The sequence below is a fragment of the Vigna umbellata genome, chromosome 1 (assembly GCF_029865625.1).
Source record: "Vigna umbellata cultivar VRB3 chromosome 1, Vumbellata_1.0, whole genome shotgun sequence".
NCBI classification, from domain to species: domain Eukaryota; kingdom Viridiplantae; phylum Streptophyta; class Magnoliopsida; order Fabales; family Fabaceae; genus Vigna; species Vigna umbellata.
The window spans coordinates 107,057,220-107,073,500 of NC_142165.1; the positions used below are offsets into that span (position 1 = coordinate 107,057,220).

Genomic DNA, 16,281 nt, shown 5'->3' on the forward strand with positions numbered 1-16,281 from the left:
TATTCGAAATATTTCCGGATTAGACGTTCCGAAACTCAAAGGTAAAATTAGAATTTTCAAAGCTGCCTGTCTATAAGCTTAAAAATGTTTTAACTTTCTATTCAACTAATGAATGTGACATTCTTGCTCCAAGCGGTGGGGATTCGATTATATTTTTTTTCCATATATACATATCAAAAATCAAATTCTTGTCTGTGTTTAGGAAACTCAATTAAATGTGTCAAATTATATTTGTAAAACAAGCATAATTAATCCGGTTTCACAATCCTCGACTAAGATTTCAGCAGATAGGAGATATTAAATGATACCATTTCTAAATAAGAAAATTCTACTTGTAATATTTTTTAACAAGACAATTCCACTCCACTACTATGATTTACACTGTAACACTATTGTCTCTCATAAATAAATATAAAACCAGAGACATCTTGTTCAAGTTATATGTAACACAGTAACTATTGTAATTCAATGGGAAAATGCTAAAAATCAAATGTCACACAGCCATTGATTGAGGTGTGCTGTTACAGTTGCAGGATTTCTGCAACGAATTCATCAACCAAAGAATCAAATATTTGGTCTTCAACCAGTGCTCCAAGTTGAAAAGTATCAACCTCAAAATCTAGCCATTGTCCATATTGGATGCTCATGTCCCTATCTACCAGTTCATCCACCATCGAGTCCCTCATATCTCTCCAACTTGAAATTTCCTTCCACACTTCCTTTGCCAACCATTCATTTCTTCTCACCATTGCAACCCCTTTTGCCCACATTTTGTAACCTCCACCAACATATCGCCTGCATCTCAAGTCCAAGCACTCACTCACACAATCAAATATAACTTTCCTTCTTATTCTGCACTCACCACCATCACTCTCAAACCTTCCCCTTCGATTTTCCAACTGGTTGAACAGATGAGGGTTCACGATCTCACGAGCTCTGCCAAGAGAAAAGTCCATGTACATCAACTCCACATTACACAATATATCATTTACATACTCTAACTCCCATGTGCTTGATTGTCCAATCTTCATTTGGGAACATGTACTTGATTGTTTCCTTAGCATGGTCCAAGCTGATGCTGAATCAAACAAGTCTCTATAGCCACTTCCTGAGCCCACAACTTGCTTCCTGAAAGTAGATACTGTCAGTAGTAGGGCTGGGCAAAAATAACTTAATTATACTAAACTATAGTTAACTGTACTATTTTATACTAAAAAAAACTAATCTATTTTAACTAAAAACTAATTATACTATTGTCTAGTTCAGTTTAGAAAAACTGAACTTATTATATTTCTAGTGCAGTTAACTAAAAACTGAACTATGTTTAGTGAGTTCCTATCACTTCTACTTTCATTTTGTTCTAAAACTGTAAGTTAGATGAATAACTCTATGAAAAACTCAACCTAGTTACGTGTAGTATTAATCTTATCTCACTTTTAAATACTTATTTTTTCATTTTTTTATTTCTTATGCTATGTTTAATTATATTTTAATTTGATTTCTTTTACATTTTTAATTTTTATTTATATTTTTAATATTTTTTATATTATTTGATATTTATTTATACTATTAAATTTTTTAAAAAATATATGTTCGAAATATTTTTATAACATTTTATATTTATTTTTGTATATATTTTATGATATTTGTATCTATTATTTGTATGTTATGTTTTACGGTTAAATATTATTTATTATGTATTTATTTATGGTTTTTTTATACTTTTGAATTTATTTCTTAAAATTTTATTAATTTTTAATTTTTTTAATATTTGATATTTTTCAATTTGAAATTTTATTTATTTTTTTCGTATTTTGTAATTTGTTTAAATAGTTTTTGTTTATTTCAAAATTTACATTTGTTTGTATAAATAAATAAATGTTCTTTTTCAAGTCTCTTAAAAAGTTAACTATTATTATAATAATTATTAAAATAAAATGATATTATTAAATTTATACTAAAATAATTATATATTTTAAAAAAAACTAAATTTTATTATATTGTAATTATATTTCAAAAACTCGTAATTATTTTTATAACTTAATAAAATTAACTATAATTGTAAAAATAAAAAGATAAAAGTACTTATGTAAATAATTATAAAATATAATATTATATATATATATATATATATATATATATGAGAATTCAGAAAAAGGTGAGAAGAGAAAAAATATGAGAGTTTTTATATTAAACTAGATAATTGTCAAAATAAAAATATTTCGAATAACGCAAAACAGAGATAAACAGAAATATTTTTAGAGATTAAGTTTTTAATCTATATAAAATAATATATAAACAAATTTATATTATTAAATTAAACTATATTTAATATGAGAATCAAATTTTAGACATTTTATATTTTTAAATTAATAATAAATAGTAATGATAAATAATTATAGTTATTAATTTAATTTTAATAATATGATAAAATAGTACCAATAATATTTCATTAATTTTTTTAAATTTTTTATTATAATTATTTACTAATTCTAATTATATAGATTTATAATTTAATTTTTTTAAATGCTGTGATGTTATTGAATATTAATTTATTTGTTTGTAATTATTAAAAAAAATCAAATTGAACTAATTCTTTTAACTCTATCGATGATTAGCCATTGACAGTGGTACTAGTGCAAAACCACATTTATTTATTAGAAAAAGGTGCATTGTAGTTAACTGAATTGTTTTGTAGTTAACTGAACTAAAAAATAGTTTAGTTCAGTTTTATTGAACTATTTTCTAGTGCAGTTCAGTTTTTTTAAACTATTTTATAGTTAATTGTAATAGATTTATAGTGCAGTGCAAATAGTGCAGTTTGCCCACCCCTAGTCAGTAGTGATCACGGCCATGTATGTACCTTTTTAGTTTTCAAAATTGTTTTATAGAATAGTTCTACACTGCTGAATAACCAATCTCACATTCAAAATCTATTCACTTTTGGAAATTGTTTCTAAAGCAAGTGTTTTAAAAAATAAATGAGATGTTCTTCTGACTCATTAAATGACTAATTTTAGAAGAAATAATATATTGTCTATGCTCAAGCAGAAGCAAGATGCCACTTTTACCTCCTTTTTTGGTCTTCTGAACTGGAAGCATTTGCGCTGAATGGAGATTCACAGCTTTCATGGGAAAAAGAAGGGTCAAGAACAGATATTGGACTCGGCTGTCCTGAATTGAATAACCCTGCTTCCATAGGATTCATCTCACACTCCTCCATCTTATCAAGCTGTAAAATATGTTGAGTTGATTAACGTTCAATGGTTATCATAAGGAATATTATGCCTCCTACCAAAGTTAGGCTGATTCTACAATACAATGCTATTGATTCTTTCAATTGTATTGTGTTACTTTTTTTTCATAGTTTAACCATAATGTAAATGGGGAAATTAACCTTTTTCTTCTTGGTAAATGGGGAATTAACTTCCAATAATGTGAGCGAGCATAACTTCTCATAGTGTGAAAATTTAACCAGAGTCTTGCCATTATGTATTCATGATAGGAAAAGGATAATAACAACAAATGCTAAAATATTCTCACATACCCGAAGCCTATGCTGGGATGATAATTCTGGAAGACAGGTGCGGTTACTGAATAATTTATCCGTCGACATCATGTCTTGATCTTCATTCTGTTGCAACCCTGGAAAGAGGTTAACTGAATAAAGGGTGGGTGACCCTGCAACTTTTGGTGCAGTGCTGGAGGGTGACCTTGCTTTGAGAGAGTCATCACAAGAGTTCCCAATTCCATATGTTAACTCCCTCAACTTCTGATCCAAAAGAATACCCAAGGCATCACCACCAACTGCACTGTATCCTACAGGAGACCCTGCATTATCAGTTTCAGTATCAACCAACACTCTTCTAATATGCTGATCCAAGGAATTTAGGCCAGATGTCTCAAAACCAGAATTGCTTCTTGTCAAGGGCATGGTAAATGTGAAGGAAACTACATCCATGTCTTTCTTTTTTACTTCTTCAGCCTCACCATGGCATTTATTACTAACTACATTAGACTGAACAGGCTTCTGTGATTTGTCGAGGAATAAATTATCAACAACCCTATCATTCCAGTCCCTGTCTGTAGACCTCTTCTTCCTTGGGAAATTGTTTGTACGAGTATACAAGACTTCCTTTTCACTGTCTGAAACACTCGTTGATGGTTTTTTGGGCCCAGCTTTAGATTTTGCAACGGATTTATTACTAGAGCTTCTATGACGTCCACTAGAAGAATCCCCAGTGACAACTTTTCTACCTTGTGAATTGGAAACCAATGGCTTTGATGGTAGTTTGTCTTTATCCATTGGACAATTCTGTTTCTGATTATTCTGCCTGAGAACACTAGAAGCATCTTGACCAGAGGATTTCATGTGCAAACCTTTTTGAACATTCGCCTTCAGAGGCTTCTGGGAGTTTTTAGTGTTAGTGTCACATTGCTCTCTCTGCTCCGCTAAACTTTTTCCACTACTAAAACTCAAGCCTTCCCTTCTTTGAACATTCACTTTTGCTTGGATTGCAAGTGATATAGACTTCCCTTTATTTTTTGAATAACAATCTTCTTCTACTTGAGTAGATGATCTGATAGGTGTATCCACAACTCCGTTCCAACTTTTGTTCAAAGATTGTCCGTTTAGATATTTGGCATCATTAGACTCAGACAACCTATGAGAAGAAGTTTCAGAAAGCCTACTAGTTCTTAGAGAGGTTTCTCTTTTTCCTTTTGTATCTCTAACTCTAGAGGTCTCTGAAGATGAACTAATTAGTTGTCCCTTTTGTGAAGCCTCCACTTTTTCTTTAAGGTCTCTGACCCTCAATGATACTGTTGATGATGTTACCAGAGGTGCTTTAGCCTTTGTAGCAGCTTGGCGTCCAGGTTCAATAATTTTTGCTGCAGCTTCCATTATGTATGTAGCATTATTTGATGGAACAAAGCCAGGATTCTTAATTGGGGACAAAAGTTTATGGTGAGTAAGGGGAATAGATTTAGCTGATTTGGGAGGCATTACTTCTGTTTGAAACTTTTCAATGGGCCTGCTACGGGTCTGTAGAGGCTTCTCCATGAAGTTCCTAGAGGTTCCCTCAGCTTTTTCAACCAACTTTCCAGAATATAGAATCTGATGATCATGAAGATGATTGAGATTTTTCCTCCAGTACTGCACATCTTGAATGCATTGGCTGTCAAAATATGGGGTAGAATATGGATCAGAAAAACTAGAAGACGGCATTGAATCCAATCCCATAAGCCTGGCAACTACACCAGGGGCCCTTGTTCCACATACTTCAGAATCTATAACAGAAGTAGCACAGCTATGATCACCACTATCTCTAATACTTCCCCCTATTCCAATTTCATCATCTTCGTCCACCTGAAAGGATTAAACAAGTAACAGCTAAAACTTCATCACAAATTATATAAAATAATATTTTGGAGCACAGTATATAGTGATACCAGATAGGGAAGCATAGTTGCCAAGTTGCCATCAACTTTTCTTCTTTGTTTCAAGGACTCTGCCAATTGTGAAGAAAAAAGAGACCAAAAGCAAAACACAATCAGTTATAGACCGATAAATCTGTATACAAGTACAACAATTGACAAGAGACATAAACCATTCATCAAATTTTGAGGTACCCGGCGTGGTTGAAAATAATTTCTTCCGTGATTTTGAGGTCCAGTCAAACATGTGGAAAAAGCCACCTTCATCTTTTGCTCCTTCTTTCTGAACTCTCATTTTCAAAGCAGAATTTAATAAACCTTCAAGCTAAACGATGAAACAAAAGGAAAGGTGAATGCTGTTAGTCGAGCCATAAATATAATCTATAATCCACCTAAATTTAAGATGAGTTTCGAAATAGATGGAATGCAAAGGGATGCAATAAAATTACCACACCGATGTTATATAGTGGAAAGGAGGAAATCGTTTAATCAATTGTCTGAGTAGAAAAATAAACAATTAAGAGAGAGGTATTGAAGAACATAATACAATCCTTGAGTTTCCATTCCATTTCATCCTAGAAATTCAATGATCCAAACATTGACAGTTACTGCTATTTCATTCTTCCAAACATAGAATGACTTACTAGGAAAGCATGATTCAATCTCGATAGCAACACGCAGGATAACTGATTGAATCAATCGATTATTAACTAATGCAATCCAAAGCAAATCATTACATAAAAACAAAACGACAAAAATTTCAGATGATCATCTCTAAGTTTCTTTCGATGGTAAAGCAACAGGACACGATTGGATCAAATCTCTTTGATCATCGTGTTACTAGAGTCAAAACCATGATTCTTTTTTTTTACAATAGAATCTCACACGGTTCCAAACTCGATACAACTGATCACGTGGAATAACCGAGAAATCCTATACTAAATTTGAGCTAAAATCAAGTACAAACACATCATTCTTAATGGGAAAAAAAGTTCGAGTATGAATAGAGAAAAAAATAAAAGCTTTTTACTGGCCATAAATATCTAAGAAAAACTCACATCTTTTAGTGGAAAAAAGGAAACATCTGCTTACATACAAGCATTACTTATCTATGATGCGATGTTGTTACCTCTAAAAATCTCATCAATTACAATGACAGCAACAAATAGATACCTCACAAAGCCAAATTGAGGCCCTTGAACAACCCAGAAGTGAAACGAAACAAAACAGCACAACTGATACATATGACATGTGCATCCAACTTGACTAATCGTCAAAACAGCAGTAGCCAAATAGAAACACACAAAAATTCAAAAGCCAGTAAAAAAAAAGGACATGAACCCATCAAAGAAAACGAAGAAAAGCGCAAACTTTACAGTGGCATTCGAGTAAGAGCTTACCTTGAGAAGGCGAGATGAATGAACAAAGCATTGCGATGTTTACAACACTATAAAGCTGTTTGTATTGGCATACATGGGAAACGGGTCAGTAAATGCATCAAATTTGAGGTGAACTGAAGAAGGAAGTGCCAGCTCCAGTGAGATCGTGCAGTTCAACGTTCCAGTAGTAAAGGGAAACACAAATTAAATGCTTTTTATTTTCAAAGAATTTTTTTTTTTGAAAGAGAGAGGCCTTTTTGCCATTATTGAATGTGAGAAAATGGGAAACTTTCTAACGTCTCTCTGCCAGCGATAACATTTCAAATTCCTAACTCGGATACATGGTCCATGTTTGACTCACTGCCACGTGTACAACATCTTCGTTTTGTGTCTCTTTTAAATTAGGTCACCCTAATTTATTTTTAAAAAATATACAATATGATTGGAATATCAAAATATATAAAATCTTGTTAGAATATATAATATGATTTAGAGTTAGATACAACATCTTTTTCTTTCACCTTTAATTTTTGTAATAACATTATTAAGTTGCATTCTTCTTTTAAAATACTTCATTTTCGGATTTGACATGTATAAAGTTAATTTTTAAAGTGTTAAAACTCTATTTTAAAATGAATTATAGATATTTGCACAAGAATAATATATATATATATATATATAACACTTATTAGATATGTTTAATCAATAATAGTTCAAAAACGTAATAAAATTATTACAACATTAAATGGCTATTTACTTTAGCTCCATAAATTAAAATTAAATAATGTATATATTTTTTTTAATTGCAAAACAATCTCCCTCGACTATTCCAAGTTAAATCCTTTTATTTTATCTTAATGTATTTAATTTTCTTAGCCATTTATCGTTTTACCTTTGTCGCTAAAGTGAATTGACATTTTTTTTAAAGAACTTGTTCGTAATTAAAAACAACTTTACGTCAAAATTTGTAAACATTGATCTTAAATTTCAACAATAAAATAAGTTGTGCAACGCAGGTACCAAAATGTAAGTTAATTTAATAGTGAAATCTAGGATGATTTTAATTAATTAATAATGTAAAAATTTCTATACTGAAAAAAAATGTAAAAATTAAAATCTAGTTTTAAAATTTAATTCATTTAAAATAATATATGTTTAATTGATAAGGTATATTATATTGGACATTTATTTGGATCAAATTGATTGAATTTAAGTTATAACATTTGATAGAATGGTATCATTGATTTTTATTGGTGATAATATAAAACTAAAAATTAAATAACTATAAAGAATTTAATTTTATAAATTTATGTTTTTTTATTTTATTTAGAATAGTTTATTTAAATTTATACTTAATGATGCAATTTATTTGAATTTTATTTTAAAAAAAATTATTTTGCTTTTAGTAATAATTTAGTATACAATTTTATTTAAATTATTTTTAAGATAATTTGTTATCTAAATTTATTTTTAATACTTTTTTTATAAACTATTGAGGTCTACGTGTATTTTCATATGGATAAATAAATTAACAGTGTACAATTGTTTTATATATATATACCCATGTCGAACTTTTGTCCTTCTATAAATTCTTTTGAAAAATTAAATAAAACGAAAACTACTTATTCTAGTACCTTTGTTTTTTTTTATATTTTGGGTATTTTAAAAAGCAACAAGCTTTAAAGAGTTTATAAAATGAAATCCTTTATATAATGGGATTTTTGGTCCAATCTAGATTAAATTTTAAGAAAATTCAAATTTAAGTATGTTGAAAATTTAATTCAAAATCTAGGTCTAATTCAGAATTAATAAAATGTTGTTAAAGTTCAATCAAACCCCAATATTTACAAGTTTTTATGGACAAAACGTAAATCAAGTCTTAATTAGATTAAGCTAAAATGTTATATTTAATTCGTGCCGAAAATTGAAAGCCTAAGCCCTCGATTCAATCTGGGCTTGAAAAATAAGGTTGAAGCTTGTTGAAAAAACTCGTCTTGATTAAGATTTTGCAAGCTAAGTCCATATATTGGTTTAATGATCAAATGTAATTTATTCTAAAAATATTAAGACCATCTTCAATGTTTCATTGAGTGGGTTTAAGTGAAACTAGATGTACACTTGAAAAAGTTGCTTGCTAGAATGACTCAGCAAAATAATAATAATAGTAATTCAAGCTTATGAAATGAGAGCTAAGTATAAAATTTGCATAAGATTAATTAAAATATAAGTTAGAATTGTTTTTCATCAACATCAATTAGGGTTTTTTCAAGCAAAAGGGGTATAACTATTTTTAATCGAAGGTGATCAGAGTTTATCGATGATATCAGTGATACTTTTTTCCGATTGATATCAGTGAATACTTTTTAGTTGATATTAATTAGGGTAATTTTTTTAACTAATATTAGATGTTAGTCATATTTTCTATTTAAGTATATAAAGACTGTTATTCTATCGATGTTAACAGTATTTTTTTCATCAACGTCCATTAGGGCTTTTTTCAAGCACGCGAATGTTAATTCACTACAAAAAAGTAGGGCATTATCGAAGGCCAGAAGCCCTCGGAAAATGCCAAAAGCCATCGATAATGGGTGTTTACCGAAGGCTTATCGGCGGCCAAAAATCCTTCGGTAAATCCTCTGTCGCTAACCATTACCGAGGGCTTTCGCCCTTCGGTAATTACCGAAGGGCAAAAGTCCTCGCTAATTACCGAAGGGCAAAAGCCTTCGGTAATTACCGAAGGGCGAAAGCCCTCGGTAAGTTCCGAAGGGCAGGAGCCCTCGATAATGAGCATACGATGGTATTTACCGAAGGGCGAAAGCCTTCGGTAATGGCCATACGAGGGCATTTACCGAAGGGCAAAAGCCTTCGGTAAAATGCAGGGCAGGTTTCAGCAAAATGGTTTTTCTTGTGCAACCCAGACCTGTATAACAAATTTCAATTACAAACAGACCTGCATAACAGTTTTCAAACACATACAAACATGCATAATGTGCATCTCAAAGATCCAATCAATGATCAATATCCAATGCACATCAAATAATCCACAAGACATCCATTAATGTATAAATAATGTATGGGGTAGTTCAAACATAAAACAATGTAACACAAGGATGTTGTAACATCCAAAGTCTGTAAGTACATCTAACATTGAAATTATATCAACTGAAAATGTTCTAATATCCAAATGTTTGTCTAACAAGTAATAAGAAAATGAAACCTAATAATGTACATAACTATCATCAGAATGATTTTCATCATCCTGCTCCTCTATTGATGGCTGGACTGGTGTGGGTTGGACTGATGAGGGTTGGACTGATGAGGGTTGGACTGATGAGGGTTGGACTGAAGTGGGCTGCTGAGTGGCAGCAGGTGATGAGGAGGCTCGTGGCTGGGTCAGAGGGATATTTTGTACTTCCTGTGAGGTTTCAGGCAAGACTCTCATGATCAGGACCTTGAAGTTCGTAAACTCTGTTCTGAGATCAGTGATCTCCTGATCACGTTGATGGAGTTCCTGACTCAGGCGAACAACCTTGTCTGAACATGATTTTAGACTATATTCATTATTAATTTAATCATACACGTTGATGTTTTTAAAGTATATATTTAATTTATAATACGTAGAAACGAAAACGAAAACGAAAACTCGAATTTTGTAAGAGAGAAATCGTTCAACACTGAATGGAGGTAAAAAATAGAAGCTTCTTCCACTATTTCTGTATCAGACATTATTCTGTTTGTGTTTGAGATAACGATGCCCAAAAGCAAAGATACCTTTTTGACGACAAAACACACCTGCAGATCATACAAGTTTATCATCCATATACAATATCAACCAAAAACTGCTTTGCTTTAATCACTCAAAGAGATTAATCAATCATCTCAGACACAAGAAAACTCATTCACACGCTTGCCTATGTTTGCAAAGAGTACATATAATTACTACTATTATGTTACATATGCCAAATACGTGTACAATCAAAAGCTCTAATTACAACCCATGCATGACTATACACTATATATATAGATATATATCATTCAGATTCTTTTCTCAAATACTGTAAAAGAAATAATAGACTGTTATTTTAACCCAATCATTATACTCTTACATATATACACCAATAGAAGTAGGTTTTTCATAACTGAGTCGTCTAATGTAATCTTCTTGAAAAATATAAAGAGAGGTGAGAAAAAAAAAAGTGAATTGTAAAGTAATAATAGAATATTGTATGTTCATAAAAACTCAAAAGGAAAAGAGAAGCTACTCACAGCTATACTCAGAATTCTGGTTAACACAGCTTATCAGCCGTACAATCCACAGTATATTAAGAATATGTTTCATAATTTTAACTGAACTAAAATTCATTAAACTTGAATTAGTTTTATAAATTAAATGAAAAATTATCTTGTTAGCCGATGACACCTTAATTAGTTAAGGCTGAGACAATACAACATCGTAAGACAATTCATTCTCCAAACATCTAACGAATCATTTCCATCTTTTGGTTGCAGAGGATGTGTATCTCGGATATGTTACTTATATTTGGTGCAAGTATTTCAAATCAAAACCATGACAGTTGAGCTATAATCACAGGAAATTTACAAACTTTGACGCATCAGAGAAACAAAATTGGAAACTTCTAAAGGAAAATCAAACTGCATAGACAGTGATGAATCAATATCTAAGTCATGACGTCCCCATCCTCCGAATCACGTACGTCCAATTTCTTAAAAAGCCAGCTAGTGATTCACAAAGAAAAGAAAGCAAAAAAAACTTGTTAACACAAATTATACATTGGCTATAACATCCACACTTCTTTTTGAACATTTTGTATAAGGTATACATGAAAAAAGCTATAGGTGTTTCCTTAAAGAAAGAAAGTACTACAAAGACCTAATTAAAAGAAAAAAGTATGGGCTAATTATCTCACCTGGTACGAAGGGAAGTTGAGTTGAAGTTGTGTGAGGAGGAAGCTAGAGTCTGAGGTTGAGATCCACATCCACGTCATGGTCACGCGCTGGAACTTGCTGGAGCAGTGTGCCTGCACCATGAAATTGAAACAAAGCTGCACTAGTTGCACTACCAACACTAACGTTGGGTGAGCTATTTGGATGAGGAACCAAACACCCTTTTGGTCCGTTGTTGTATGGTGCTTTAAACCTATGGCCATGTTGTTGTCGAAGATTGAGAAGGTATTTGAACTGGGCTAGCTTAGCACGTTCCCTCCTGTGCGCATTTTGGTGCCCTCCAAGTGCTTGAGAATTTGTGAACTGGCGGCGACAGTATCGGCAGTGGAACCTCTTTGCACCATCTTCACCGGCTATGGCAGCCTTCAAGTTCAAGGAGAAACCAAACAGCTTCATGGATGAATGTTTTGAGACATGAAATTAAGGAGTTAGTTTGCTGATTATAAATGACAGATAATACCATACAAAGTTTGAACCAAATATTAATATTATTATATAATTATTATTATTATAATATGTGTATCTGTAGCAGTGATTGGGGATCGAGAGATGCTTTCGTGTCCATTTATGAAATGGTCTGCAGTTTGGGCCCCCAGTATATTAGGTAAAATCTAATTCATGACCCCGATATTTTCTCCTTTCTTTTATCTCAACAATAACAAAAATAATAAAAATAAAAATGTCTGTATAAATTCAATTCATTTCTTTCTGTTCAATTTACTATCTGTGGGTGAGGTGATTGGATTCATACGTGACTTACATGTCAAAATAATAAATAGGATAGATAATATACTAACGTGAAAACAAAAATTTGGCATGATTTCTATCCTTTGTACGTAAATTCGGATACATTAGGTCCAAGTAAAAAATGAATTTAGACCTGTACTGGGTGGGAGTGGCGAGGCTGAACGGTCGAGGTAGATGTCTCCGAACATGATTAAGGTAAAACACTGATTAAAGATTGTTACGTTCAGGTTGAGCGTGATTAAGGCTTTTTTAATCTAAGACTCATAACAAAAACTATAAATATAGGTCAAAAGTAAGAAATAGAGAATTTTATTAATTACACATTTATTACAGTGTTTAATTTATCGATCAGAGGATTATCACTCACTTTGGTATCGAAGCACCTTTAATAGGTACACATCCGATCGACCCACAGGAAATTGAACAAGGTTGACTGGACGGAGAGAATAGAAAAAACATGGACTAAACAGCATCCGAAATAAATTGTGTCAGATTTAGGTGACTCAAACCAGAATAAAACCTTTTAAATAAAGTCTCAAAATCAATTATTACAGAACTAAAATGACCACTTAGTACTTCAGGATTATATTCATTATTTATATATAAAATTAAACAATAATTCACATTAATAATTAGGATGACAATGTGGTCAGTCCTCTTGTTTTGTTTTTTCTCACATTTGACTTTTGGAAAATGAATAGAATGGACAAGCTTACCTTGGATAAAAATGTGGATTAATTTTTCCGATCCCCTCCACATAACATTTGTCTTGTGAGTTTGTAATTTGGTAAGCGCTCCATAAGAAATTATTTATTTTATACTTTTTTTTATTCTGTATAATATTGAGTATGGTATGATTTTAATAACTTTATTTTTATTTAATTAAATTAATAGAAATAATAAATTTTTAAGTCTATTTCTTAAAATAAATAATATTCATAATTTTATAATTTATAATATTTAAGCATAAGTTTAATAAAAATATAAATGATTTGGACTGAAATCAGGAAAGAACAAGGGATTTACTTTTGGTTGAACTCAAAAAGAAACTGAATAAAAAACCTAAGAAAGCGGATTAAAATACTCAACTCACTTCATACTTTTTGTTTACAGACTAAAATAATTCACATATATAATACAAAATAGATATTCATGATGGATATATACAAATAATATATATATATATATATATATATATATGAATATTTAATTATTTATTTATTAATGGAACGACTAAGTACATCATAATTTTTGATCTATAAATGTCTCCTACGTTAAATTTTTTTAACAAATTTTATTTCAATATTTTTTTTTAAATTTAAGTAATCAAAATAAAATTAACATTACAAAAATATTAATCATAAAATAATTATTTAAATTTTGACTTTATACATCTTTATTTTTGTATTTAAACCTATGAAATTGAAGTTATTTTATTAAAAAATAAATTTTTAAAAATTTATATTTTAGCAACTTGCATAAATTCACTTTATAAAAAGATGGAATTTATTTGAATTAATATTTTATTGATTAATTTGATTTTAATTATATTTAAAAATAACTTTGTTTACCTTAGTTTATATTTTAAGAAATTTTCGTTAAATAATTTTATAAAATTTTAATAAAATAAAATATAAAAGTATTTGTAAATATTTAAGAATATAAAAAATCACTAAATATTTATGCAACGAATATAACGGAGTATATTCTTTTAGACGGAACATATTCCTCTTTTGAGGTTGAAGAGCTTTTAACGATTTTCTGCATTTTTACGAATTAACACGGTTTTTTTGTTTAAAGTTCTAAAATATATGTCAAAGAAAAGTTGTAAAGTTTATATTTTTATTGTTTCCCTTTTCGTGTGACTTCAAATATACTGTTGCTATTTATTTATTTTTCTGTTGATTATTCTTATTCTTATTTTACTCTAATACTCTCTCAAATAAAATAAAATAGCCTTAATTAATACTAATGTTTCTCGTGTGTTATATGTGTAAGGTTTCGTTATGGATAGTAGCATCCAGCCACATCAACCCTTTGTCGATCATCACTCTCATAGGTAAGATTTAGTTTTTTTTTTTTTTTCGAAATATAATTTTATAATGGATGAATAAAAATATATTAGGATGACTAAATATATTTACGGGAAGGCAGTGGACTGGAGATCAATATTATCCTGATATAATCTTGATTGTATAATTTTCTGTCTTTTTATTTATCTCTTCTTTTTAGATAGCGAAGACAGAAAGATGCTACCAATGTAATGATTTAGACATTGAAAAGTTTAGTATATAGTTGAACTTCTAAAAATGTATTGATAGGAAATTGTTAATATTTGATTGTGTTATAGTTTTTGTTTTATATCAGAAATATATTTTAACAATTGGTATCAGAATATTATTTTTATTTTTTATATTATTTTTTTTTCTCAATTTTTAAAGAACCCTAATTATGAGATTTCTGATTTTTTATTCTCTCTGGTTGCAATTGATAAATTGAAATCATAAATAAATGCTAATGTTGTTTTTGGCCACGGTGAAATTAAATTTACAATTTGAAAATTAATGGACTCGTGGTGACTTTCGATTGCAAAAATCTCGTCACGTGAATGTCATAAGATTGGTTTTAGTGAATAGTGTTTTTTTAGCCTCTGTCACGTGATGGTTCAATTTGAAAAGCTTTTATTGTTTTGTTCTATGCAAGTTTCATTTGGATTGAAAAGTGATTTTCACTTTTATTTGTAAATCTTGGATTGTAAACCAATTCTATTGAGTTTTATTTGCATGGACTAACTGCAAATTACATTATTGTGAATTATTTGGATTTAAATTTGGGACATTTATATAATAGCCTTTGATAGATTTAAAATCTAAAGACATATTAGCACTGCTTCTTATATATATTGAAATCTAACTCTCTTTTTATATTTTTATTTGTGTTGTCTTATGATATTTTTTTACACGAAACATGTGGTGATGAGGGCATATAGAGATTATATCAAGTATATTAATTATGATATTTGTATTTGGTTTATGTATATTTAATTATGTAAATTGAACCTATCTCGAGGTACCAGAATGAAAGAATATGTACTTATTGGATGTTATATAACTGATTTTTTGCCATATGTCGCTATTTCTATAATAATTTTAATTAATCAGTAGTAATAAAATTAGTTACATGTAATTATAATTAGTTTTTATAATATTTTTAATTAACTAGTGGTAATAAAATTAGTTACATATATAATTACTTATTTTTATAATATTTTAATTAACCGGTGGTTATAAAATTAGTTAATTGTAATTATAGTTAATTTTTTATAGTCGAATGTTATTATTATCTTATATTTAATTTGAAAATTTTTTTAATATTGGAAGTTGTTTCGGTATGGATGTCTTCCAGTGTGTCTCAAGTCAGATGTGAGTTATGGAACCTCAGCTCTCAAGAAAGTGATTATAATATCACCCTAGAATATTATCTAGAGTCTCGTAGAGAAAAACGTAGCTGGACTTTTGTCTTGTCATTGTATTTATAAGCCAAATAAAAATAACTTTACCTAAAAATCTGGTTAGTTACTCATAAATATCTTAACCGCTTAAAATATTTAAGATATTTTATCCAATAAATATCTTACTACATAGAAGTATTGTGTATCCAGAAATCTAATTAAGCTTTTGTTGCATTTGAGCATACTTAATTTGATTTCATAGCTTAGCAAATATATCACTATTTTTTTAAATTAACAACCCAA

At 29.8% G+C, this 16,281-nt stretch overlaps 2 protein-coding genes across 2 annotated transcripts; both read right to left on the reverse strand.

Annotated features, from left to right (window-relative positions):
• Window positions 1-304: 304 nt before the first annotated feature.
• LOC124842304 (uncharacterized) lies at window positions 305-7,083 on the reverse strand. The gene is made up of 6 exons (XM_047318763.2): window positions 6,837-7,083; window positions 5,632-5,761; window positions 5,452-5,510; window positions 3,548-5,368; window positions 3,072-3,232; window positions 305-1,128 (listed from the first exon to the last, which is right to left on the reverse strand). Exons 2-6 carry the CDS (start codon window positions 5,729-5,731, stop codon window positions 522-524), a joined length of 2,748 nt encoding a protein of 915 aa, XP_047174719.2. The 5' UTR covers window positions 5,732-5,761; window positions 6,837-7,083; the 3' UTR covers window positions 305-521.
• Window positions 7,084-11,786: 4,703 nt separating this feature from the next.
• Window positions 11,787-12,176, reverse strand: LOC124842305 (zinc finger protein 6-like). Its single transcript, XM_047318764.2, has one exon. The coding sequence runs from the start codon at window positions 12,174-12,176 to the stop codon at window positions 11,787-11,789; it is 390 nt and encodes a 129-aa protein (XP_047174720.1).
• Between the last annotated feature and the right edge of the window lie 4,105 nt (window positions 12,177-16,281).

What these genes read in the sequence shown, in the direction of transcription:
- LOC124842304 (XM_047318763.2), bottom strand. Translation starts at nt 5,731, where the DNA reads ATGAGAGTTCAGAAAGAAGGAGCAAAAGATGAAGGTGGCTTTTTCCAC. An exon ending in ATTATTTTCAACCACGCCGG is followed by an intron (nt 5,511 to 5,631) that starts GTACCTCAAAAT and finishes CACAATTGGCAG; the next exon opens with AGTCCTTGAAACAAAGAAGA. An exon ending in TCAGAAGACCAAAAAAGGAG is followed by an intron (nt 1,129 to 3,071) that starts GTAAAAGTGGCA and finishes ATCTACTTTCAG; the next exon opens with GAAGCAAGTTGTGGGCTCAG.
- LOC124842305 (XM_047318764.2), bottom strand. Translation starts at nt 12,176, where the DNA reads ATGAAGCTGTTTGGTTTCTCCTTGAACTTGAAGGCTGCCATAGCCGGT.